Raw genomic sequence first — 27,510 nt, forward strand, 5'->3', positions numbered from 1 at the left:
TGCCAACTCTTCCGGGTGGCCTGGGAACGCCACACAATTTTTGTGAGCCTCCGGGCCATTCCGGGAGAGAAGGTAAGTATGGGTATAGCAGATATCTGCTGTGGTCCCTCCTACATACATTCATGGGATACTTAATATTTGTGGCTATCCCCCTGAAAATTGGTGTTTTCAGGAAAATAGCCTTAAATATTTTTTTGATAAATGGTCCCTTTAATTATTTACATATGGGAAATGGAATAAGCATAGAAAAAAAACGACTAGGTATTAACACGGGAAAAGAGGTAAGAGGGCTCTGCTCACAAGATTACAATGTTTGGGGTCAATTAAAAAAAAATCTGTTATATAAATGCCATTTAACAGGTACCATGCTGTATATGGCAAATATGCATGCATAGTGAAAAATAACAGGTAATTGAATTGACCCCTTTATGTTATTTTAACACAGTATATCAGAAACATTGTTTCTGAGATCAGTCTTCTGGCATGGGAAAGCCATGCTCACTTTCCCTAATTCAATTATATAAAAACTATTATGTTTTAAGGATTTGCATAGAATGCTTAAAAGATTAAGGTAATGCCATTGTGATTGGATAGGTTCAGCATGTACCTTTATCAGTGGCACCTACTACCTTACGGAGGGAGTGGGGCTGCCCAGCTGCTATTCATTTCAGGCAGCAGTAAGTGCATCCATTGCGCATGCATGAACAATATAACAGAATGGGAAAATAGGAAAAAATGCGCATGTGCACAAAACCCATCTTCTAGGGACTGCATGGGCTGCAGTCCCTAGAAGCCAGGCAGCCTTTGCATACTGAAAGCAGAAGTGGCTTTCTATTGGATGCTCTTTCTGCTAACATTAGTCTGGACTGTCAGTCCTAGGAGGAGAAAACCTCTCCCCCTGGGACTGACAGTTTTACTTGGTGGCTGCAGCCCGTAGCTAAAATCAGCCATGGATCTTTATAGGTTCTCAGTTGAGTGGTGTGTGTCTATAGGCCATAGGTTGATCTATATATATATATTAGCTTCATAGCCATGCTTCACTACGGAATTCCAAGTACAGATGTAGCCGCACTCTTCTAGTGCGGCTCCATCGCATACGTGCACTCCCGGTGGGACTAGGCGATTTGGCGACCAGCACCGCCACGGGAGTGCACAGAGACGCTCCCATTCTACTGAATGAGGCTCGTGCACATCACAGACACGTGTGCGCATCACGGACTAGCGATCACCCCAGACGCGGAGATAGGCACGCCCAGGCACATATGGAGCCACGATTAGCGTGGTTCCATCTGTATTTCCATGCGTATAACTTTAATTTTGAAGGACTTCCTGGTAAACTAATTAGTAGAGATGAGCGCCTGAAATTTTTCGGGTTTTGTGTTTTGGTTTTGGGTTCGGTTCCGCGGCCGTGTTTTGGGTTCGAACGCGTTTTGGCAAAACCTCACCGAATTTTTTTTGTCGGATTCGGGTGTGTTTTGGATTCGGGTGTTTTTTTCAAAAAACACTAAAAAACAGCTTAAATCATAGAATTTGGGGGTCATTTTGATCCCAAAGTATTATTAACCTCAAAAACCATAATTTACACTCATTTTCAGTCTATTCTGAATACCTCACACCTCACAATATTATTTTTAGTCCTAAAATTTGCACCGAGGTCGCTGTGTGAGTAAGATAAGCGACCCTAGTGGCCGACACAAACACCGGGCCCATCTAGGAGTGGCACTGCAGTGTCACGCAGGATGTCCCTTCCAAAAAACCCTCCCCAAACAGCACATGACGCAAAGAAAAAAAGAGGCGCAATGAGGTAGCTGTGTGAGTAAGATTAGCGACCCTAGTGGCCGACACAAACACCGGGCCCATCTAGGAGTGGCACTGCAGTGTCACGCAGGATGGCCCTTCCAAAAAACCCTCCCCAAACAGCACATGACGCAAAGAAAAAAAGAGGCGCAATGAGGTAGCTGTGTGAGTAAGATTAGCGACCCTAGTGGCCGACACAAACACCGGGCCCATCTAGGAGTGGCACTGCAGTGTCACGCAGGATGTCCCTTCCAAAAAACCCTCCCCAAACAGCACATGACGCAAAGAAAATAAGAGGCGCAATGAGGTAGCTGACTGTGTGAGTAAGATTAGCGACCCTAGTGGCCGACACAAACACCGGGCCCATCTAGGAGTGGCACTGCAGTGTCACGCAGGATGTCCCTTCCAAAAAACCCTCCCCAATCAGCACATGATGCAAAGAAAAAGAAAAGAAAAAAGAGGTGCAAGATGGAATTGTCCTTGGGCCCTCCCACCCACCCTTATGTTGTATAAACAAAACAGGACATGCACACTTTAACCAACCCATCATTTCAGTGACAGTGTCTGCCACACGACTGTGACTGATATGACGGGTTGGTTTGGACCCCCCCCAAAAAAGAAGCAATTAATCTCTCCTTGCACAAACTGGCTCTACAGAGGCAAGATGTCCACCTCATCTTCACCCTCCGATATATCACCGTGTACATCCCCCTCCTCACAGATTATCAATTCGTCCCCACTGGAATCCACCATCTCAGCTCCCTGTGTACTTTGTGGAGGCAATTGCTGCTGGTCAATGTCTCCGCGGAGGAATTGATTATAATTCATTTTAATGAACATCATCTTCTCCACATTTTCTGGATGTAACCTCGTACGCCGATTGCTGACAAGGTGAGCGGCGGCACTAAACACTCTTTCGGAGTACACACTTGTGGGAGGGCAACTTAGGTAGAATAAAGCCAGTTTGTGCAAGGGCCTCCAAATTGCCTCTTTTTCCTGCCAGTATAAGTACGGACTGTGTGACGTGCCTACTTGGATGCGGTCACTCATATAATCCTCCACCATTCTATCAATGTTGAGAGAATCATATGCAGTGACAGTAGACGACATGTCCGTAATCGTTGTCAGGTCCTTCAGTCCGGACCAGATGTCAGCATCAGCAGTCGCTCCAGACTGCCCTGCATCACCGCCAGCGGGTGGGCTCGGAATTCTGAGCCTTTTCCTCGCACCCCCAGTTGCGGGAGAATGTGAAGGAGGAGATGTTGACAGGTCGCGTTCCGCTTGACTTGACAATTTTGTCACCAGCAGGTCTTTGCACCCCAGCAGACTTGTGTCTGCCGGAAAGAGAGATCCAAGGTAGGCTTTAAATCTAGGATCGAGCACGGTGGCCAAAATGTAGTGCTCTGATTTCAACAGATTGACCACCCGTGAATCCTTGTTAAGCGAATTAAGGGCTGCATCCACAAGTCCCACATGCCTAGCGGAATCGCTCCCTTTTAGCTCCTTCTTCAATGCCTCCAGCTTCTTCTGCAAAAGCCTGATGAGGGGAATGACCTGACTCAGGCTGGCAGTGTCTGAACTGACTTCACGTGTGGCAAGTTCAAAGGGCATCAGAACCTTGCACAACGTTGAAATCATTCTCCACTGCACTTGAGACAGGTGCATTCCACCTCCTATATCGTGCTCAATTGTATAGGCTTGAATGGCCTTTTGCTGCTCCTCCAACCTCTGAAGCATATAGAGGGTTGAATTCCACCTCGTTACCACTTCTTGCTTCAGATGATGGCAGGGCAGGTTCAGTAGTTTTTGGTGGTGCTCCAGTCTTCTGTACGTGGTGCCTGTACGCCGAAAGTGTCCCGCAATTTTTCTGGCCACCGACAGCATCTCTTGCACGCCCCTGTCGTTTTTTAAAAAATTCTGCACCACCAAATTCAAGGTATGTGCAAAACATGGGACGTGCTGGAATTTGCCCATATTTAATGCACACACAATATTGCTGGCGTTGTCCGATGCCACAAATCCACAGGAGAGTCCAATTGGGGTAAGCCATTCCGCGATGATCTTCCTCAGTTGCCGTAAGAGGTTTTCAGCTGTGTGCGTATTCTGGAAACCGGTGATACAAAGCGTAGCCTGCCTAGGAAAGAGTTGGCGTTTGCGAGATGCTGCTACTGGTGCCGCCGCTGCTGTTCTTGCGGCGGGAGTCCATACATCTACCCAGTGGGCTGTCACAGTCATATAGTCCTGACCCTGCCCTGCTCCACTTGTCCACATGTCCGTGGTTAAGTGGACATTGGGTACAACTGCATTTTTTAGGACACTGGTGAGTCTTTTTCTGACGTCCGTGTACATTCTCGGTATCGCCTGCCTAGAGAAGTGGAACCTAGATGGTATTTGGTAACGGGGGCACACTGCCTCAATAAATTGTCTAGTTCCCTGTGAACTAACGGCGGATACCGGACGCACGTCTAACACCAACATAGTTGTCAAGGCCTCAGTTATCCGCTTTGCAGTAGGATGACTGCTGTGATATTTCATCTTCCTCGCAAAGGACTGTTGAACAGTCAATTGCTTACTGGAAGTAGTACAAGTGGGCTTACGACTTCCCCTCTGGGATGACCATCGACTCCCAGCGGCAACAACAGCAGCGCCAGCAGCAGTAGGCGTTACACGCAAGGATGCATCGGAGGAATCCCAGGCAGGAGAGGACTCGTCAGAATTGCCAGTGACATGGCCTGCAGGACTATTGGCATTCCTGGGGAAGGAGGAAATTGACACTGAGGGAGTTGGTGGGGTGGTTTGCGTGAGCTTGGTTACAAGAGGAAGGGATTTACTGGTCAGTGGACTGCTTCCGCTGTCACCCAAAGTTTTTGAACTTGTCACTGACTTATTATGAATGCGCTGCAGGTGACGTATAAGGGAGGATGTTCCGAGGTGGTTAACGTCCTTACCCCTACTTATTACAGCTTGACAAAGGGAACACACGGCTTGACACCTGTTGTCCGCATTTCTGGTGAAATACCTCCACACCGAAGAGCTGATTTTTTTGGTATTTTCACCTGGCATGTCAACGGCCATATTCCTCCCACGGACAACAGGTGTCTCCCCGGGTGCCTGACTTAAACAAACCACCTCACCATCAGAATCCTCCTGGTCAATTTCCTCCCCAGCGCCAGCAACACCCATATCCTCCTCATCCTGGTGTACTTCAACACTGACATCTTCAATCTGACTATCAGGAACTGGACTGCGGGTGCTCCTTCCAGCACTTGCAGGGGGCGTGCAAATGGTGGAAGGCGCATGCTCTTCACGTCCAGTGTTGGGAAGGTCAGGCATCGCAACCGACACAATTGGACTCTCCTTGTGGATTTGGGATTTCGAAGAATGCACAGTTCTTTGCTGTGCTGCTTTTGCCAGCTTGAGTCTTTTCATTTTTCTAGCGAGAGGCTGAGTGCTTCCATCCTCATGTGAAGCTGAACCACTAGCCATGAACATAGGCCAGGGCCTCAGCCGTTCCTTGCCACTCCGTGTGGTAAATGGCATATTGGCAAGTTTACGCTTCTCCTCCGACAATTTTATTTTAGGTTTTGGAGTCCTTTTTTTTCTGATATTTGGTGTTTTGGATTTGACATGCTCTGTACTATGACATTGGGCATCGGCCTTGGCAGACGACGTTGCTGGCATTTCATCGTCTCGGCCATGACTAGTGGCAGCAGCTTCAGCACGAGGTGGAAGTGGATCTTGATCTTTCCCTAATTTTGGAACCTCAACATTTTTGTTCTCCATATTTTAATAGGCACAACTAAAAGGCACCTCAGGTAAACAATGGAGATGGATACTAGTATACAATTATGGACTGCCTGCCGACTGCAGACACAGAGGTAGCCACAGCCGTGAACTACCGTACTGTACTGTGTCTGCAGCTAATATAGACTGGTTGATAAAGAGAAGATGTCTATGTAACTATGTATGTATAAAGAAGACTGAAAAAAATCCACGGTTAGGTGGTATACAATTATGGACGGACTGCCTGCCGAGTGCAGACACAGAGGTAGCCACAGCCGTGAACTACCGTACTGTACTGTGTCTGCAGCTAATATAGACTGGTTGATAAAGAGAAGATGTCTATGTAACTATGTATGTATAAAGAAGAATGAAAAAAAACCACGGTTAGGTGGTATACAATTATGGACGGACTGCCTGCCGAGTGCAGACACAGAGGTAGCCACAGCCGTGAACTACCGTACTGTACTGTGTCTGCAGCTAATATAGACTGGTTGATAAAGAGAAGATGTCTATGTAACTATGTATGTATAAAGAAGAATGAAAAAAATCCACGGTTAGGTGGTATTACAATTATGGACGGACTGCCTGCCGAGTGCAGAGGCACAGAGGTAGCCACAGCCGTGAACTACCGTACTGTGTCTGCTGCGACTGGATGATAAATGATATAAAAAATATATATATATCACTACTGCAGCCGGACAGGTATATATTATATATTATATAATGACGGACCTGCTGGACACTGTCTGTCAGCAGAATGAGTTTTATTTTTATAGAATAAAAAAAAAAAAACACACAAGTGAAGTCACACGACGAGTGTTTAACTTTTTCAGGCAATCACAATATAAGTATACTACTAACTATACTGGTGGTCAGTGTGGTCAGGTCACTGGTCAGTCACACTGGCAGTGGCACTCCTGCAGCAAAAGTGTGCACTGTTTAATTTTAATATAATATGTACTCCTGGCTCCTGCTATAACCTATAACTGGCACTGCAGTAGTGCTCCCCAGTCTCCCCCACAATTATAAGCTGTGTGAGCTGAGCAGTCAGACAGATATATATAATATTATATATAGATAATAGATGATGCAGCACACTGGCCTGAGCCTGAGCAGTGCACACAGATATGGTATGTGACTGACTGAGTCACTGTGTGTATCGCTTTTTTCAGGCAGAGAACGGATATATTAAATAAACTGTACTGTGTGTCTGGTGGTCACTCACTATATAATATATTATGTACTCCTGGCTCCTGCTATAACCTATAACTGGCACTGCAGTAGTGCTCCCCAGTCTCCCCCACAATTATAAGCTGTGTGAGCTGAGCAGTCAGACAGATATATATAATATTATATATAGATAATAGATGATGCAGCACACTGGCCTGAGCCTGAGCAGTGCACACAGATATGGTATGTGACTGACTGAGTCACTGTGTGTATCGCTTTTTTCAGGCAGAGAACGGATATATTAAATAAACTGCACTGTGTGTCTGGTGGTCACTCACTATATAATATATTATGTACTCCTGGCTCCTGCTATAACCTATAACTGGCACTGCAGTAGTGCTCCCCAGTCTCCCCCACAATTATAAGCTGTGTGAGCTGAGCAGTCAGACAGATATATATAATATTATATATAGATAATAGATGATGCAGCACACTGGCCTGAGCCTGAGCAGTGCACACAGATATGGTATGTGACTGACTGAGTCACTGTGTGTATCGCTTTTTTCAGGCAGAGAACGGATATATTAAATAAACTGCACTGTGTGTCTGGTGGTCACTCACTATATAATATATTATGTACTCCTGGCTCCTGCTATAACCTATAACTGGCACTGCAGTAGTGCTCCCCAGTCTCCCCCACAATTATAAGCTGTGTGAGCTGAGCAGTCAGACAGATATATATATAATATTATATATAGATAATAGATGATGCAGCACACTGGCCTGAGCCTGAGCAGTGCACACAGATATGGTATGTGACTGAGTCACTGTGTGCTGTGTATCGCTTTTTTCAGGCAGAGAACGGATTATAAAGTAAACTGCACTGTCCTCACTAGTAAACTCTCTCCACTCAGTCTCTACACTTCTACAGTAACAGTACTCCTCCTAGTCAGCTCCAGTAAATCTCTCTCAGTCTCTTATAATCTAAATGGAGAGGACGCCAGCCACGTCCTCTCCCTATCAATCTCAATGCACGTGTGAAAATGGCGGCGACGCGCGGCTCCTTATATAGAATCCGAGTCTCGCGATAGAATCCGAGCCTCGCGAGAATCCGACAGCGTCATGATGATGTTCGGGCGCGCTCGGGTTAACCGAGCAAGGCGGGAAGATCCGAGTCGCTCGGACCCGTGAAAAAAACCATGAAGTTCTGGCGGGTTCGGATTCAGAGAAACCGAACCCGCTCATCTCTACTAATAAGACCTACAACAGGACATTCTCTGCCCACCGCTGCCAGTCTTTGTCAGGTCGCATCTCTTGGCAGGCCTACGCCGGATTGATGCTGCCAAAAGGCTGGCGCTGAGGAGAATAATTTGCCTCTTTTTATGCCCCGTTCCGCCTCTGATGCTGCCCTGCACAGTGCTGTAAATGCTGGTATGACAGGTCAAGCTCCACCCGCTGTATGTTAAATATGTAAGGTTTGCAGGGATAGGCTGACTCTACTCCAAAGGGCCCTAGGTCTCCTTGCTTAGCTTCTCACTCTCCTTAGGGATCCTCCTTTGAGGTAAAAAGGTAAAGATATTCTCACAACACTTAAGGTCACTGGGAGAGCTGTTGGTATCCTTTACACAGCAGATAAGCAGTTGCTGACTATTAAGCTTTCCTTTAATGCATTTATGAGTCAATATATCTATGTCTCCTTTCCTCCTATTGCTCTCTGAGAAGTTCGTCAATGTTTAGTTCAAGTGACAGGTTAACCTATGATAACTGAGACACTATCTTTGCCTGAATGAATATAGGTTAGTTAACCTGAAATATATATATATATATATATATATATATATACACAGTAAATCCTGATGAAAATGATTATTAAACTGCATTGAAACGTTGAATATTATTGCTATGGAAGGACCTGCTCTTGTGAGTTTGGAGTGTCGCAGATGTTCGTCTATGTGTCTCTCCCCAGTGAAGGCAACCAGCTAAGAATACATTAAGGCCCACTGTACGTAGTGCCGGTTTTATATATATATATATATATATATATATATATATATATAGAATTCCTAAATAGCTGGCACTCATGGACCAAGAAACAAAACAATACACAGGTACGTGCGTTCAACGTTTCGGGATTTTACTCCCTTTATCAAGACCGGTCTTGATAAAGGGAGTAAAATCCCGAAACGTTGAATGCACGTACCTGTGTATTGTTTTGTTTCTTGGTCCACGAGTGCCAGCTATTTGGGAATTCTATGCTATTGAAAACCGTGGCACCGTGGCACTATCTATCTACAGCTGAGTGCCGGACATATATTGCATTTTATATATATATATATATATATATATATACAAACACACTGCTCAAAAAAATAAAGGGAACACTTAAACAACACAATGTAACTCCAAGTCAATCACACTTCTGTGAAATCAAACTGTCCACTTAGGAAGCAACACTGATTGACAATCAATTTCACATGCTGTTGTGCAAATGGAATATACAACAGGTGGAAATTATAGGCAATTAGCAAGACACCCCCAATAAAGGAGTTGTTCTGCAGGTGGTGACCACATACCACTTCTCAGCTCCTATGCTTTCTGGCTGATGTTTTGGTCACTTTTGAAAGCTGGTGGTGCTTTCACTCTAGTGGTAGCATGAGACGGAGTCTACAACCCACACTAGTGGCTCAGGTAGTGCAGCTCATCCAGGATGGCACATCAATGCGAGCTGTGGCAAGAAGGTTTGCTGTGTCTGTCAGCGTAGTGTCCAGAGCACGGAGGCGCTACCAGGAGACAGGCCAGTACATCAGGAGACATGGAGGAGGCCGTAGGAGGGCAACAACCCAGCAGCAGGACCGCTAACTCCGCCTTTGTGCAAGGAGGAACAGGAGGAGCACTGCCAGAGCCCTGCAAAATGACCTCCAGCAAACCACAAATGTGCATGTGTCTACTCAAATGATTAGAAACAGACTCCATGAGGGTGGTATGATGGCCCGACGTCCACAGGTGGGGGTTGTGCTTACAGCCCAACACTGTGCAGGACATTTGGCATTTGCCAGAGAACACCAAGATTGGCAAATTCGCCACTGGCGCCCTGTTCTCTTCACAGATGAAAGCAGGTTCTCACTGAGCACCTGTGACAGACGTGACAGAGTCTGGAGACGCCAAGGAGAACGTTCTGCTGCCTGCAACATCCTCCAGCATGACCAGTTTGGCAGTGGGTCAGTAATGGTGTGGGGTGGCATTTCTTTGGGGGGCCGCACAGCCCTCCATGTACTCGCCAGAGGTAGCCTGACTGCCTTTAGGTACCGAGATGAGATCCTCAGACCCCTTGTGAGACCATATGCTGGTGCGGTTGGCCCTGGGTTCCTCCTAATGCAAGACAATGCTAGACCTCATGTGGCTGGAGTGTGTCAGCAGTTCCTGCAAGACGAAGGCATTGATGCTATGGACTGGCCCACCCGTTCCCCAGACCTGAATCCAATTGAGCACATCTGGGACATCATGTCTCGCTCCATCCACCAACAGACTGTCCAGGAGTTGGCGGATGCTTTAGTCCAGGTCTGGGAGGAGATCCCTCAGGAGACCATCCGCCACCTCATCAGGAGCATGCCCAGGCATTGTAGGGAGGTCATATAGGCACGTGGAGGCCACACACACTACTGAGCCTCATTTTGACGTGTTTTAAGGACATTACATCAAAGTTGGATCATCCTGTTCTGTGTTTTTCCACTTTAATTGTGAGTATGACTCCAAATCCAGACCTCCATGGGTTAATAAATTTGATTTCCATTGATAATTTTTGTGTGATTTTGTTGTCAGCACATTCAACTATGTAAAGAACAAAGTACTTAATAAGAATATTTCATTCATTCAGATCTAGGATGTGTTGTTTAAGTGTTCCCTTTATTTTTTTGAGCAGTATATATATATATATATATATATATATATATATATATATATATGAACCAGAAAAGACTGCGGCACTCAGGGACTGGTGAAAAGTCAATGTATTAAACAATACATATCATCCATCAACGTTTCAGGGAATTTAACCCCTTTCTCAAGATGTAAAGGTGTCTAAAAGAAAGACACTTTTACATCTTGAGAAAGGGGTTAAATTCCCCGAAACGTTGATGGATGATATGTATTGTTTAATACATTGACATTTCACCAGTCCCTGAGTGCCGCAGTCTTTTCTTGTTCATGTTCATGCATCTCTGAGGGCACTGGGGCATGCCGTTATTTGTGGGAGTGCCGGGCTATTTGTATAGAGATATATATATATATATATATATATATAGAAAACGGAGAGGGTCCGGCACAGCCACTTATAAAGGTAATACATTGGGTGCCCTCACAAAAAAGCAGAAAGTGGACACATGGTGGTGCGGCACTCCAATGATTCACAAAGGCAGAGGTTTTTGAATACAACGTTTCAATGCCCGTTTAATAAGATGGCATTTTCGTCAGGTATAATACAAACAGTGAGAACAGCTTACCTTAAATAGACAATATCACCCAGCGTGGCGCGAATGCCGCAACGGGACTGCACACCCGGGGGCCGCGCGAACAAATGACGTCATGACGCTCTGAAACAGAAGCGTGCGGCGTCATGTGACAAAACCCGTAACCATAGAAACAAAATACAAAAATACAAAGTATGGCTGACAGGAATACCAAACATAAAGAAATAGACTTTGGTACTAACACCTATAAAGCAATGTAAATCAAGGCCAAATAAGTAGGCTTTCACATGACGCCGTACGCTTCTGTTTCAGAGCGTCATGACGTAATTTGTTCGCACGGCCCCCGGGTGTGCAGTCCCGTTGCGGCATTCGCGCCACGCTGGGTGATATTGTCTATTTAAGGTAAGCTGTTCTCACTGTTTGTATTATACCTGACGAAAATGCCATCTTATTAAACGGGCATTGAAACGTTGTATTCAAAAACCTCTGCCTTTGTGAATCATTGGAGTGCCGCACCACCATGTGTCCACTATATATATATATATATATATATATATATATATATATATATAGTATAGCAATAGCTTGGCACTCCGGATGAGATAGGCAAGTGCAGGTTGCCCTCCCAACAAATAGACAGTGAGCTGGTTTCTTATAAAAAAGAAAAGGGCGGCACTCCAATAAACATGTGAAAAAGATTCTTTAGTAGATACTCATCTGTGTCAACGTTTCAAGGCTCACAGGCCTTTTCGTCAGGACGCATATAACAGTGTCAAGTGAATACAGAGCAAGTAGTACAATTGCCAAAAACATACCTTTTATATGATGTGGATGTCTCCTGGGTACTGGCGTCCGTCGTTCCCTCCCGCTCGGCAGCAGTGACGTACTTCCGGACCGACGTCTCCCAGGCGCCCGTCCGGCCCGTCACTAAGCATCCCTAGCAACGGCCGCGGCTCTCCCGTGCCTCCCGGTGGTCCGACGTGCGCCACCCTGTGGACACCACAATAAAGTGCATAGTGCATCATTACAATGTGAAAAAAGTAATATCTGTGAACAAAAATACATGTGAAAAAATAAACACAAATAAGTGAACCAGTGATACATTGAAAAATGTGCACTAATACATTTTAAAAACATTAGAAAAGACAATAAACAAGTCAGAGAGACAGTCATATCGGAAACCTCATAGTGACTGTTCTAAAGATATATCTATTTTAGCCATGTCTCTATACACTTCTCTGTCATTGAGGAAAATCCAATAGCTTTCCCATCTTGGGTCCAACAAATATATAGTCTACATATGCTTTTACTTACTTATGACTATATCTATTCCACGTAAGGGGAACTCAATTTTTTGAAAAAACTATATATATATATATATATATATATATATATATATACATATATATACTTATTGTTTTGATGTTAGAGGCTCATTTGTCTTAATCAAAAAGGCGTGTAAAACATCCTAAAATAATTCTATAGAAATATACTCCATGAAATCTTCTCGTTCAGACCTCTAGGAGATATTGTGTCCAGAATGTGTTAGGGTCTCCTGCCCTGTGCTGCCACGTCGTCATGGCAACCGGGAGACAAGTGCTAGTGGAGTAACCTGAGCGCAGCTGATACTCCGGTTCGGGTCTTTTGCTGTGCAGTGGTTATAGGCTCTGTGCACGGCAGGGGATCCGGTGCTGGTTTTTGTGCTCACAGTCTGTGAGGTCTGAGTGGGGCGTGGACAGCACCTGCTTTATAAGGCCTCTTTTCAGGGTAAGCAGATGCTGCTGAATCTTTGTTGGTTAGTCAGTTCATGAAAGTTAGCCAGTACTGTGTAGCTTTGTATTTGTTTGTTGCTTACTGCAAATAGGCCTGGGGATTTGGTATTACACTCTGCCAATCCAGACCTAGCAGTAAGACTGGAGTCAGTCATTTAGCTTGCTGGGGTTCTGTTACTACTCTGTGAACCTAGCAAGTTTGCGGCTGTATTCTAAGACTTGCCTGTCTAATCCTGTCTCACTGTGCTAGGTGTCAGGGGTCAGTTTAGTGGCAGTAAGCTAAAACCTGTGCACTGCAAGTGAGAAATAGGATTGTGGAGACTCTCCTTGTGTCTATCATTCCATCTCTGACCAAGGAGTTTACTGCCACACCCGTTGGTAACCCTTTAGGGTTTTGCTGTTGCCCTTAGCAACAGCATTTCAGGTTCTCTACGTATTAAAACACAACATCTTGCTTTTTACATCTGAGCAGTTCTAATACAAGGGAGATACCCAGTTCCTTAGCCTCTGGGCTTCTCTGTTCACTTTGTGTGTATTTTGTTACCCTATCACCTTCTGTGTACGTTATGTCATATTCCCCAGTTTGTCTGTGAGTCCATTTGTTTTGCATAACAGTTCAAACACCAGTACATTCCTGCAGACACTGGAGTGCATAACAGTTCTGACACCAGTACTTTCCTGCAGGCACTGGTGTGCATAACATATTCAGCAGCCTAATACTCCTGTTGAAATTTTGTGGGAATATGGAGCATACCCCTCAAAATACGTTGCAACAGGTGGTCGATCAGGTGCAGGTCCTGACTCGACAATTTAATGATTTGTCCATTAAAATGCACACCTCCCAGGCTGCTGGCGGATCTCCCGCAGCAGCAGCACCTGCAGGGGTTAAGGAGCCGAAAGTAAATCTCCCGGATCGTTTTTCTGGAGATCGCTCGCAGTTCTTTTGTTTCAAGGAGAGCTGCAAGCTATACTTCCGGCTTAGGCCTCAGTCTTCTGGGTCGGAGATTCAGCGGGTGGGCATAGTGATTTCCTTGCTACAAGGAGACCCACAGGTCTGGGCATATGGGTTGCAGCCTGACTGTCCGTCGCTTAAAAGTGTTGATGCTTTTTTTACGGCACTGGGCATGTTGTATGATGACCCTGACAAGACGGCCTCAGCCGAGGCTCAGATTTCGATCCTTAAGCAAGGGCGAAGGCCAGTTGAGGTTTACTGTACGGAGTTTCGGAGGTTGGCCCATGATACCCAGTGGAATGACCCAGCCCTGAGACACCAGTACCGAAGAGGTCTTTCTAACCAGATAAAGGACCAACTGGTACAATATCCCTTGCCTGATAGCTTGGATCAGCTCATGCAGTTATCCATCCGGGTGGATAGACGGCTGAGAGAGCGTAGGCTTGAAAGGGAGACTGAGATTTCCTTCCTTCCCAAGGGAACCTCAGACTCTGAGGAATTTTCTGAGGAGCCTATGCAGATTGGGGCTACCCGCCTCTCCTCGCGTGAGAAGACGCGGAGGAGACAGCAGGGGTTGTGTTTGTACTGTGGGAATAAAGGTCATGTGGTAGTATCATGCCCAGAAAAGCCGGAAAACTTCAGGGCCTGAGGGTGATGGGAAATATCCTGTCAGGCCAGAAGTCAGAATTTCCCAAGAAGACTTTTATCATTCCGGTGACCTTGAAGATCCTCGGTCAAACTGTCAAGACTGAGGCCTTTGTGGACAGTGGGGCCGACGGGGTTTTTATGGACCGCCAATTCGCCCTGAAACACTCTGTTCCCTTAGTACCCTTGGCATCGGAAATTGAGATTTGTGGGTTAAACGGGGAACCATTATCCCAAGGTAAAATTACCTCTTGCACTAGCCAGATTTCTTTGTTTATTGGAGCCACACACTCTGAAAAATTGTCCTTTTATGTGACTGTCTGTACTTTTGCCCCATTGGTGTTGGGGTTACCCTGGTTAAGGGCCCACAATCCTCAATTTGACTGGGTCTCTGGGGAGATTCTTAGTTGGGGTACTGATTGTTTCAGGAGTTGCTTGAGCCTTCCAGTCAGGCTCTCGCAGCTAAGTTTGCCAGGATTGCCAGGGTGTTATGCAGATTTTGCTGACGTGTTCTCCAAAAAAGTTGCAGAGGTACTACCTCCCCATCGCCCCTATGACTGTGCCATTGATTTGTTGCCAAATGCTAAGCTTCCCAAGAGCAGGTTGTACTCCCTGTCACGTCCTGAGACTCAGGCTATGGCAGAGTACATTCAGGAGAACTTGGCTAAGGGATTTATCAGACCTTCACAGTCTCCAGTTGGGTCGGGGTTCTTCTTCGTGGGTAAAAAGGACGGTTCGTTGCGACCCTGCATCGACTTCAGGGAATTGAACCGTATCACGATTAAAAACTCATACCCACTGCCTCTCATTTCGGTCTTGTTTGACCAGCTTCGTACTGCCACCATTTTTTCTAAGATTGACCTACGCGGTGCGTACAATCTAATCCGAATAAGAGAGGGGGATGAATGGAAGACTGCCTTTAATACCCACTCAGGGCATTATGAATATTTGGTGATGCCTTTTGGGCTCTGTAATGCCCCGGCAGTCTTCCAGGATTTCATGAATGATGTGCTCAGGGAATATTTGGATAGATTCTTAGTTGTATACTTAGATGACATCCTAATCTTCTCCCATTCCCTGGAGGAACATCGGAAGCATGTACGCTTAGTCCTCCAGAAACTCAGAGACCACCGGCTTGGGGCGAAGCTGGAGAAGTGCGAATTTGAAGTTCAGCAAATCGCATTTCTAGGATATATTATCTCCCCAGAAGGTTTCCAAATGGAGGGTTCCAAGGTACAGGCAGTCCTGGATTGGGTGCAGCCCACTAGTTTGAAGGCGCTTCAGCGTTTCCTGGGCTTTGCGAATTTTTATAGACGATTTATCGCTGGATTTTCGTCTATAGTGGCGCCCTTGGTGGCACTCACTAAGAAAGGGGCGGATGTTGCTCACTGGTCTTGTGAGGCTAAAGCGGCTTTTGCCCGTCTCAAAAGGGCATTTGTTTCGGCCAAGGTGCTGCGACACCCAGATCCAGAGCGTCCTTTTGTGGTGGAGGTGGATGCCTCTGAGATGGGTATTGGGGCAGTGCTTTCTCAGATGGGAGTGTCTGATAATCGCCTTCATCCCTGTGCTTACTTTTCCCGTAAATTTTCGCCTGCCGAGATGAATTATGACGTGGGTAACCGGGAATTGTTGGCTATTAAGGATGCACTGGAGGAGTGGAGACACTGGCTTGAGGGGGCTAAGTTTGTGGTCTCAATTCTCACTGACCATAAGAATCTGGCATATTTAGAGTCAGCGAAGCGTCTCAATGCCAGGCAGGCACGATGGGCTTTGTTTTTTGCTCGCTTTAATTTTTTGATAACATATCGCCCTGGGTCAAAAAACATCAAGGCTGATGCGCTCTCGCGGAGTTTTGCTCCAATCCAGGAGACCACCGAGGAGCCGTTGCCCATTGTTTCCCCATCATGTATTAAAGTGGGCATTACCCAGGACCTCTTATCATTAGTCCTTAGAGCACAGGAGCAGGCTCCTCCAGACCTTCCGGTAGGTCTTTTGTTTGTGCCTCCTAGGTTAAGACAGCGAGTGTTCCTGGAATTCCATGCCAAGAAGTCGGCAGGTCACCCGGGTATTGCCAGAACTCGGGAGTTGCTATCTAGGGCGGTGTGGTGGCCCTCGGTGGCTAAGGATGTGGATCAGTGGGTTCGGGCATGTGACATCTGTGCCCGAAATAAGACACCTAGAGGGGTTCCTGTTGGCCCATTACATCCACTCTCTATCCCATCTAAGCCATGGACCCACATTTCAATGGATTTTGTGGTGGACTTGCCCAAATCCTCGGGGATGACAGCCATCTGGGTTGTCGTTGACAGGTTTTCGAAGATGGCGCACTTCGTTCCACTGGTTGGGCTGCCATCAGCCAGACGCCTGTCTGAATTATTTATGCTGCATGTTGTGCGTCTCCACAGGTTGCCACTTGATGTGGTCTCTGACCGCGGATCCCAGTTTGTGGCCAAATTCTGGAGGGCATTTTGTTCCGATCTCCAGATTTCTGTCAGCTTGTCGTCAGGCTACCATCCGCAGTCTAATGGGCAGACTGAAAGGGTGAACCAGTCCTTGGAGCAGTTCCTCAGGTGTTATGTCTCCAAGTGTCAGACTGACTGGGTTGCTCATCTGTCCATGGCGGAGTTTGCCTATAACAACGCGGCTCACTCTGCTACAGGGATCTCTCCCTTCCTTTGTGTGTATGGGCATCATCCTAAGGCCAATTCTTTTGACCCCCTGGACTCCACGCCTGGTGGTTCCTCTGTGGTTTCGGTCCTTAGAGGTATTTGGCGGAAAGTGAAGAAAGCCCTTGTGTCTGTGTCATTAGTGACCAAAAGGGTTTTTGATAAGCGGAAAAGACCCTGCAGCTTCAAATTAGGAGACTTCGTCTGGTTGTCTACCAAGAATTTGAAGTTGAGACAGCCATCTCATAAGTTAGGCCCCCGGTTCATCGGCCCTTATAAGATCACCAGGGTTATCAATCCGGTGGCATTTCAGTTAGATCTGCCCCGTTCTTTGGGTATCAATAAAACATTTCATTGTTCCCTTTTAAAACGGGCGATTAGTAATCCTTCTTCCAGTGGAAGACCTTCCCCTCTTCTGATACGTGGCCAGAGGGAGTTTGTTGTTGAAAGGATTCTTGACTCCAAGGTGGTTCGGGGTCGGCTGTCATTTTTGGTGCACTGGAAGGGGTATGGCCCGGAGGAGCGGTCGTGGGTGCGCAGTTGTGATCTTCATGCCCCCAGACTGATACGCTCTTTCTTCTCGCAGTTCCCCGATAAACCCGGTGGTAGGGGTTCTTTGACCCCTCGTCAGAGGGGGGGTACTGTTAGGGTCTCCTGTGCTGCCACGTCGTCATGGCAACCGGGAGACAAGTGCTAGTGGAGTAACCTGAGCGCAGCTGATACTCCGGTTCGGGTCTTTTGCTGTGCAGTGGTTATAGGCTCTGTGCACGGCAGGGGATCCGGTGCTGGTTTTTGTGCTCACAGTCTGTGAGGTCTGAGTGGGGCGTGGACAGCACCTGCTTTATAAGGCCTCTTTTCAGGGTAAGCAGATGCTGCTGAATCTTTGTTGGTTAGTCAGTTCATGAAAGTTAGCCAGTACTGTGTAGCTTTGTATTTGTTTGTTGCTTACTGCAAATAGGCCTGGGGATTTGGTATTACACTCTGCCAATCCAGACCTAGCAGTAAGACTGGAGTCAGTCGTTTAGCTTGCTGGGGTTCTGTTACTACTCTGTGAACCTAGCAAGTTTGCGGCTGTATTCTAAGACTTGCCTGTCTAATCCTGTCTCACTGTGCTAGGTGTCAGGGGTCAGTTTAGTGGCAGTAAGCTAAAACCTGTGCACTGCAAGTGAGAAATAGGATTGTGGAGACTCTCCTTGTGTCTATCATTCCATCTCTGACCAAGGAGTTTACTGCCACACCCGTTGGTAACCCTTTAGGGTTTTGCTGTTGCCCTTAGCAACAGCATTTCAGGTTCTCTACGTATTAAAACACAACATCTTGCTTTTTACATCTGAGCAGTTCTAATACAAGGGAGATACCCAGTTCCTTAGCCTCTGGGCTTCTCTGTTCACTTTGTGTGTATTTTGTTACCCTATCACCTTCTGTGTACGTTATGTCATATTCCCCAGTTTGTCTGTGAGTCCATTTGTTTTGCATAACAGTTCAAACACCAGTACATTCCTGCAGACACTGGAGTGCATAACAGTTCTGACACCAGTACTTTCCTGCAGGCACTGGTGTGCATAACTGAATGTGAATCCATTTAGATTCACATTGACTCAAGCGTTTCTTGCGGTCATCCCCTCGTGCATTGGGGGGAACGTGATCTATTATCTTGTATCTTAAGGCTGTCAATGGATGTCGGGCCTCTCTAAAGTGACGCACCACCGGTTGGTCACAGTCCTTGTCTTCCAATGCGGCCTTTATAGCCGACCGGTGAAGAGCCATCCTCTCTCTAAAAGTGCGTGTTGTCTGACCAACATAATAAAGCCCGCATGGGCAGATAATAATGTAAATCACATACTGTGATGTGCATGTTAGCACATGATTGATCTTAAATTTATGCCCAGTGTGGGGGTGTTTAAAGTAAGACCCTGGTTCTAAATAATTACACGTGTTGCATGAAATGCACCGGTAACAACCCGTTTTCTTTTTCTGAACCAGAAAGGATTTCTTACCTAACCTGGGTGTGTATTCTATATTGGACTTAACCAATATGTCCCTGAGGTTCCTACCTCTTCTGTAGCTAGGCATAAGGGATGTGTTCTTAAATATTGGCAACTCATTGTCCCCACTCACAATTGGCCATAAAGCCTTTGTTGCTCTCGGTAAAACCTGACTAGCCAACGTTTATTCTGTTATCAATGGAATCCTATCTGGTTTAGCTTTTGGGGTACCAGACACCAATAGGTCCTTCCTGGGGGTATTTAGTACCTGTCGCTTAGACTCCTCCAAGAGAGAGATGGGGTAACCCCTATGTGCAAATTTCTCTTGAACAAGGTTCAAGGCTGGCTCCAATGTGCTAATGTCACTTGTGATTCTTGCTGCCCTCAACATTTGTGTCTTAGGAAGCGCTTTCTTTAAAGTAGGTGGATTGCAACTACTGTAATGTAATAAAGTATTGCGATCCGTATTCTTATGGTACAATTCTGTGGAGATAGCTCCATTCTTAATCCTAACAGTTACGTCCAAATAGTGAATCTTCTCGCAGCTATATTGAAATGTGAACTTCACCGGATGTTCTAGGGCATTAATCCCCTCAATGAGTTGCACCAGTTCACTCTCTGTTCCAGTCCAGATCAGAAAGAGATCATCTATGTATCTCGTGTACATCATGATCTTCTGATATACTCTCTGATCTGAAAAAAAGAACTTCTGTTCCTGTTCGAACATAAAAACATTGGCGTACGATGGGGACACATTCGTCCCCATCGCACAGCCAGTGCACTGCAGGAAATTTTTACCATTGTGAAGAAAGAAATTATGCGTCAGTACAAATTCCAACAACTCTAAAAACAATGGAATATCAAAATCAATGAACTGGTTAGCATATAAGAAGCTTTTCATACATTCCAACCCCATAGAGTGCGGTATGATGGTATATAAGTTCCTAACATCCAAGGTGCACAGTAATGCTCCAGTTGGTATATTACACAATCCCTCAAGTTTTAATAAAAATTGTGTAGTGTCCTTCAAAAAAGTCCATTGTTTCATCACTAACGGCTGTAACAAAAAATCCAAAAACTGTGATACTGGTTGTAATAATGACCCACGGGCAGATATGATAGGTCTGCCCGGGGGGTTCACTGCGTCTTTGTGCACCTTGGGAATGGTGTATAAGATCGGAACTCTTGGATGTGTTTGAGACAAAGCGCTCAATAACTTATTATTGATTAAGCCCTCTTTTAATGCTGTGGATAAGATTTTATCAAGATTGTGTTTAAACGTCCCTGTAGGATCTTGGAAGAGTCTTTTATATGTATAGCTGTCCGATAGTTGCTTGTCAGTGTCCAGTATATACTTCTCAGTGTCCAAAATGACAATCGCTCCGCCCTTATCAGCAGGGCGGATTACGATCTCCGGATTTGATGCCAAATCCCGGATAGCTATTTTCTGTTGCTTACTCAAATTGTGAAAATGCTTCTTCGGGGCAGCATCAAATTTACCCACTGACTCATCCAATAGACGAGAAAAGGTTTTCAATGACGGATTACTGGAGACTGGATCAAATTGGAATTTCGGGTACTTTTTATAAAAGCCATCAAATATATCACTTTTACCCGGTGGTTTTTGTTGGAAGAATTATTTTATTCACAATGAGCGGTTAAACCTATGTAAATCTATCTTCCAATTTAGGTCATTGTGTGGATTACTAGGGATGTAGGACAGTCCTTTATTGAGTACTGAGATTTCAACATCACTCAATATATGGGATGATAAGTTGAAGACTAGTTCTTGTGTTTGGTCTTGTTTGTGGGCGGTTTTGTAGAGTCTTTTTGACTGCCCCCCCCCCCCCCCCGGCGTGTGGGCTTGGTCCAGGCTTGTTGTTTTTTGACCGGGTACCTTTACTTACAGGGGTGTTCTGAGAAGAATGTGGATCATCTGAGTCATTGACGTTAAAGTCACTGTCGCTATGTGACTTGTCTCTCCGCTGTCGTCTATCTCACCATGATGGACGCGCGCGGTCCTGGAATCTGTTATTCCTAGCCTCAGTGCCAGAAAGCCATCTATAGAACCTCTGATCCTCATAATCCGTCTGGACCCCATTCAACTTATTTTTCTTAAATTTAATTAATTCCTGTCTATACATCTCACATTGGGTTTCCAATTTTTCCCATAGGGCTTTGTGTTTCTTGTCATCCAAGGTCGCTTTATGGGTCACTTTGATCTCGCTGATCTTCGTTTTAGATAACTGCAGTTCCTTTCCTGCTTCTTGGATAACCAAGAGCATAAGATCGAAACTTCATGTGTTTAATATCGCGATCCACTGTCGGCAGAACTCTGCACTATTGCGACCAATCGTTGGGATGTTTCTGATTCTGAGGCACCGGAACTGTTTATTCTATACTCTATATTTGGTTAGGAGCACAAGACAATTGCTTCTACTGCCCTAGAGGGAGTCAGAGATTTATGGGGGTCATTCCGAGTTGTTCGCTCGCAAGCCGTTTTTAGCAGCTTTGCACACGCTAAGCCTACGCCTACTGGGAGTGAATCTTAGCTTCTTAAAATTGCGAACGAAAGATTCGCAATATTGCGAAAAGACATCTCTGTGCAGTTTCTGAGTAGCTCCAGACTTACTCGGCATCTGCGATCAGTTCAGTGCTTGTCGTTCCTGGTTTGACGTCACAAACACACCCAGCGTTCGCCCAGACACTCCTCCGTTTCTCCAGCCACTCCCGCGTTTTTCCCAGAAACGGTAGCGTTTTTTCACACACTCCCATAAAACGGCCTGTTTCCGCCCAGAAACACCCACTTCCTGTCAATCACATTATGATCGCCTGAACGAAGAAAAAGCCGTGAGTAAAATACCTAACTTCATAGCAAATTTACTTGGCGCAGTCGCAGTGCGAACATTGCGCATGCGCACTAAGCGGAAAATTGCTGCGATGCGATAAAACTTACCGAGCGAACAACTCGGAATGACCCTCTATATTCTATGGTCTGCTAGCAACATTGATTTTTTGCCTTATAAATCTGCAGCATTGAACTAACAGCTTCTCCCCAGGATTCAATCACGTTTGCAGGGCTACAAAAGAGGATTGGTGAGACAATCAGTTTCACGGAGGAACAGGCTTCGGCTATTCTATTTCAGAATACACCACTATCGGAGGTTGATTTGTCTACAGCAGATGATCTATATCAAATATTATATAAATGGAGGAAGCGGGAAACGGATTACTTTTTACATGGGTCATCACTTTCCGATTATTATAGAGCTAAGCTCATCCCACGAGGTTTCAGAATCAGAAACATCCCAACGATTGGTCGCAATAGTGCAGAGTTCTGCCGACAGTGGATCGCGATATTAAACAAATACAGTTTCGATCTTATGCTCTTGGTTATCCAAGAAGCAGGAAAGGAACTGCAGTTATCTAAAACAAAGATCAGCGAGATCAAAGTGACCCATAAAGCGACCTTGGATGACAAGAAACACAAAGCCCTATGGGAAAAATTGGAAACCCAATGTGAGATGTATAGACAGGAATTAATTAAATTTAAGAAAAATAAGTTGAATGTGGTCCAGACGGATTATGAGGATCAGAGGGTCTATAGATGGTTTCTGGCACTGAGGCTAGGAATAACAGATACCAGGACCGCGCGCGTCCATCATGGCGAGATAGATGACAGCGGAGAGACAAGTCACATAGCGACAGTGACTTTAACGTCAATGACTCAGATGATCCACATTCGTCTCAGTACACCCCTGTAAGTAAAGGTACCTGGTCAAAAAACGACAAGCCTGGACCAAGCCCACACGCCGGGGGGGGGGGGGGGGGCAGTCAAAAAGACTCTACAAAACCGCCCACAAACAAGACCAAACACAAGAACTAGTCTTCAACTTATCATCCCATATATTGAGTGATGTTGAAATCTCAGTACTCAATAAAGGACTGTCCTACATCCCTAGTAATCCACACAATGACCTAAATTGGAAGATAGATTTACATAGGTTTAACCGCTCATTGCGAATAAAAGAATTCTTCCAACAAAAACTACCGGGTAAAAGTGATATATTTGATGGCTTTTATAAAAAGTACCCGAAATCCCAATTTGATCCAGTCTCCAGTAATCCGTCATTGAAAACCTTTTCTCGTCTATTGGATGAGTCAGTGGGTAAATTTGATGCTGCTCCGAAGAAGCATTTTCACAATTTGAGTAAGCAACAGAAAATAGCTGTCCGGGATTTGGCATCAAATCCGGAGATCGTAATCCGCCCTGCTTTATGGCCAATTGTGAGTGGGGACAATGAGTTGCCAATATTTAAGAACACATCCCTTATGCCTAGCTACAGAAGAGGTAGGAACCTCAGGGACATATTGGTTAAGTCCAATATAGAATACACACCCAGGTTAGGTAAGAAATCCTTTCTGGTTCAGAAAAAGAAAATGGGTTGTTATCGGTGCATTTCATGCACCACGTGTAATTATTTAGAACCAGGGCCTTACTTTAAACACCCCCGCACTGGGCATAAATTTAAGATCAATCGTGTGCTAACATGCACATCACAGTATGGGATTTACATTATTATCTGCCCATGCAGGCTTTATTATGTTGGTCAGACAACACGCACTTTTAGAGAGAGGATGGCTCTTCGCCGGTAGGCTATAAAGGCCGCATTGGAAGACAAGGACTGTGACCAACCGGTGGCGCGTCACTGTAGAGAGGCCCGACATCCATTGACAGCCTTAAGATACAAGATAATAGATCAAGTCCCCCCCCGATGCACGAGGGGGTGACCGCAAGAAACGTTTGAGTCAATGTGAATCTAAATGGATTCACATTCTGGACACAATATCTCCTAGAGGTCTGAACGAGAAGATTTCATGGAGTATATTTCTATAGAATTATTTTAGGATGTTTTACACGCCTTTTTGATTAAGACAAATGAGCCTCTAACATCAAAACAATAAGTATATATATAGTTTTTTCAAAAAATTGAGTTCCCCTTACGTGGAATAGATATAGTCATAAGTAAGTAAAAGTATATGTAGACTATATATTTGTTGGACCTAAGATGGGAAAGCTATTGGATTTTCATCAATGACAGAGAAGTGTATAGAGACATGGCTAAAATAGATATATCTTTAGAACAGTCACTATGAGGTTTCCGATATGACTGTCTCTCTGACTTGTTTATTGTCTTTTTTAATGTTTTTTTAAAATGTATTAGTGCACATTTTTCAATGTATCACTGGTTCACTTATTTGTGTTTATTTTTTCACATGTATTTTTGTTCACAGATATTACTTTTTTCACATTATAATGATGCACTATGCACTTTATTGTGGTGACAACAGGGTGGCGCACGTAGGACCACCGGGAGGCACGGGAGAGCCGCGGCCATTGCTAGGGACGCTTAGTGACGGGTCGGACGGGCGCCTGGGTGACGTCGGTCCGGAAGTACGTCACTGCTGCCGAGCGGGAGGGAACGACGGACGCCAGTACCCAGGAGACATCCACATCATATAAAAGGTATGTTTTTGGCAATTGTACTACTTGCTCTGTATTCACTTGACACTGTTATATGCGTCCTGATGAAAAGGCCTGCGAGCCTTGAAACGTTGACACAGATGAGTATCTACTAAAGAATCTTTTTCACATGTTTATTGGAGTTCCGCCCTTTTCTTATTTATAAGAAACCAGCTGACTATATATATATATATATATATATATATAATGTCAAATGCACAGATCTGAGGGTGCTAGATTAATGGAATTGTTCATGTACCTAATTGCAGTGGTATACAATAAGTCTCAAATACATTCAAGTCAAATTTATTCATAAAAATAATATAAAACATCAAGAGCATCAATAAGGTTTCACAAAGATGTGTCTTCGGATTTATCCAATTTTGCATTCAGTTTCTTTGTAGGTACAGATTCACTGAGGGACACAAATGCAGAAAGATAGATTGACCCAACACGTTTCGTTCATTAATGGGACTTCTTCGGGGGTACATAAATCGGATGCTCAGACAATGAGGTGGGAATAACTTGATAAACCGTCTACACCTCTAATTGTACCAGTTGAGGTAGGTATATACAACCAGGTTATATCTGGTGTATTAGATCGCAACGCATTAGATAGTTTCGCATGTAGCTTCATCAGACGATGTGTACTGATGAAGCTACATGCAAAACTGGTAGAGGCGTGGTCTGCTAGACGTACCCATCTCCAAGGTGCCTTTTGCCTGTGTTGGTGTCCCGACGAGCCTCGGCGTTGTCCTGTAAGCTGCTGGTGCGGTGTGAGGTCCCGGTTCCCAGTACAGCACAGCTCTTCCCGGTAGGGAGAGATTGGAGCATTTACTTTGTATACATCATGTGGTAACCAGTCCACACAGGTGAGAATCTCGGTACGAGTCTCATTCATTTAATGTGGATTTTATGTCACAGTGATCCTATGTGTTAATGTGGATCCTCTGTTAAAGAAATTTTACCTGTTTTAAATAAAAGTGATTTGCACTATGTGCGCCCCCTCCTTTTGTTTCTGTATCTAGAGTATCTCACTCCAGGAGTCCGTAGTTTCTACAGGAGGGGTGCAGCGTTTTTTTTTTTTTGAAAGGCTAGAAAACCAATGCTATATCCCAGAGTTTTGACGACCTTGAGGATTCTTTTCCATTTTCTAAGTGGAAACTGAACATTGACCAGTGCACCTGTACACCATTTCGTTGACTATATATATATATATATATATATATATATAAATAAAAGGCAACTACCACTGACTCATCACAAAATCTCCTGAACCATAAGGCTGCACTTCCTTGCCAGTGGCAGTTTTAGAGCAATCCATTATTCAGATACGGAAGTCACATTCAGCAATATTTGATAGTGTGTAGGGGTGGCAGTTAATATGGCTCCCCTATTTAAATAATGGTGTGCTCTGCAACTGCCACTGCAAGGAAGTTCAGTAACAGAACATTGGTGGTCATTCCGAGTTGATCGCTCGCTAGCAGTTTTTAGCAGTCGTGCAAATGCTATGCCGTCTCCCACTGGGAGTGTGTTTTAGCTTAGCAGAAGTGCAAATGAAAGGATCGCAGAGCGGCTACAAAATTATTTTGTGCAGTTTCAGAGTAGCATACTAAGCGCTTAGCGCTCTGCGCTCAGCGCAGAGTACTCAGCACTTGCGATCACTTCAGACTATTCAGTTCCTGTTTTGACGTCACGAACACGCCCTGCGTTCACCCAGCCGTGCCTGCATTTTTCCTAGCATGCCAGCGTTTTTCTGAACACTCCCTGAAAACGGTCAGTTGACACCCAGAAACACCCTCTTCCTGTCAATCACTCTGCGGCCAGCAGTGTGACTGAAAAGCTTCGCTAGACCTTGTGTGAAACGTCATAATTCGTTGTAATAGTACGATGCACTTGCGCATTGTGCCGCATGCGCAGAAGTGCAGATTTTTTGCCTGATCTCTGCGCAGCAAACGAAAGCAGCTAGCGATCAACTCAGAATGACCCCCATTGTGTCCTCCCCCCCTCCGCGACTTGGTATCGCCAGCACTATGTGTTCTTTAAAGCTCCTGCTGGGTGGGATGTCTTAACTCTCCTCTGTGAGGGGGGGAATTACATATTTCTCACTTTTTAACCCCTTTGTGGGTGTAATTTTGAATAAAATCCCTTCCTAATGGCTGCCTACTGTACGTCACAAAAGCAAGCTACTCTCCAAAAGTCCTAGTCCTTATGGTTCAGTAGATTTTATGTTGAGCCAGTGGTATTTGCCTCACATGTCTATCTATCTATCTATCTATCTATCTATCTATCTATCTATCTATCTATCTATCTATCTATCTATCTATCTATCTTAGAAAGATAGATAGATAGATAGATAGATAGATAGATAGATAGATAGATAGATAGATAGATAGATAGATAGATAGATAGATAGGTCTATACATCTGTATTTTAACCTATGCTCAACTCTGTTGGGGCTTCCAAGGTTCACTATATATTTATTGTTAATCTCATAGCCTGCAACAGAATGCCTATGTGATTTATGCCTTCCCATGTTCCCTAAATCCTCATTATTTTTCATATCCCAGGAACAGAAAAACAAAGCTGCCTATTATAATTACAACACTTTGCTGATGAGCGTCATGATCTTGATCTTCGGTGGAACCGAAACCTTGGGCAATACATTGTGTTATGCGCTTTTATTACTCATGAAACACCCCAATGTAGCAGGTATGCGTTTTGCTCAGGACAAACAATTACATTGTCAT

The 27,510-nt window shown here is 45.0% G+C and overlaps 1 protein-coding gene across 1 annotated transcript in view; it reads left to right on the top strand.

Moving 5' to 3' along the window:
- Positions 1–27,510, top strand: part of LOC134949243 (cytochrome P450 2F2-like) — a 207,246-nt gene that overhangs the window by 161,698 nt on the left and 18,038 nt on the right. The window contains exon 7 of the mRNA XM_063937719.1: positions 27,331–27,472. Coding sequence (XP_063793789.1) covers positions 27,331–27,472 — 142 coding nt within the window. The remainder of the gene's footprint in view (positions 1–27,330; positions 27,473–27,510) is intronic.

This window comes from Pseudophryne corroboree, chromosome 8 (assembly GCF_028390025.1).
Source record: "Pseudophryne corroboree isolate aPseCor3 chromosome 8, aPseCor3.hap2, whole genome shotgun sequence".
Lineage (NCBI taxonomy): Eukaryota > Metazoa > Chordata > Amphibia > Anura > Myobatrachidae > Pseudophryne > Pseudophryne corroboree.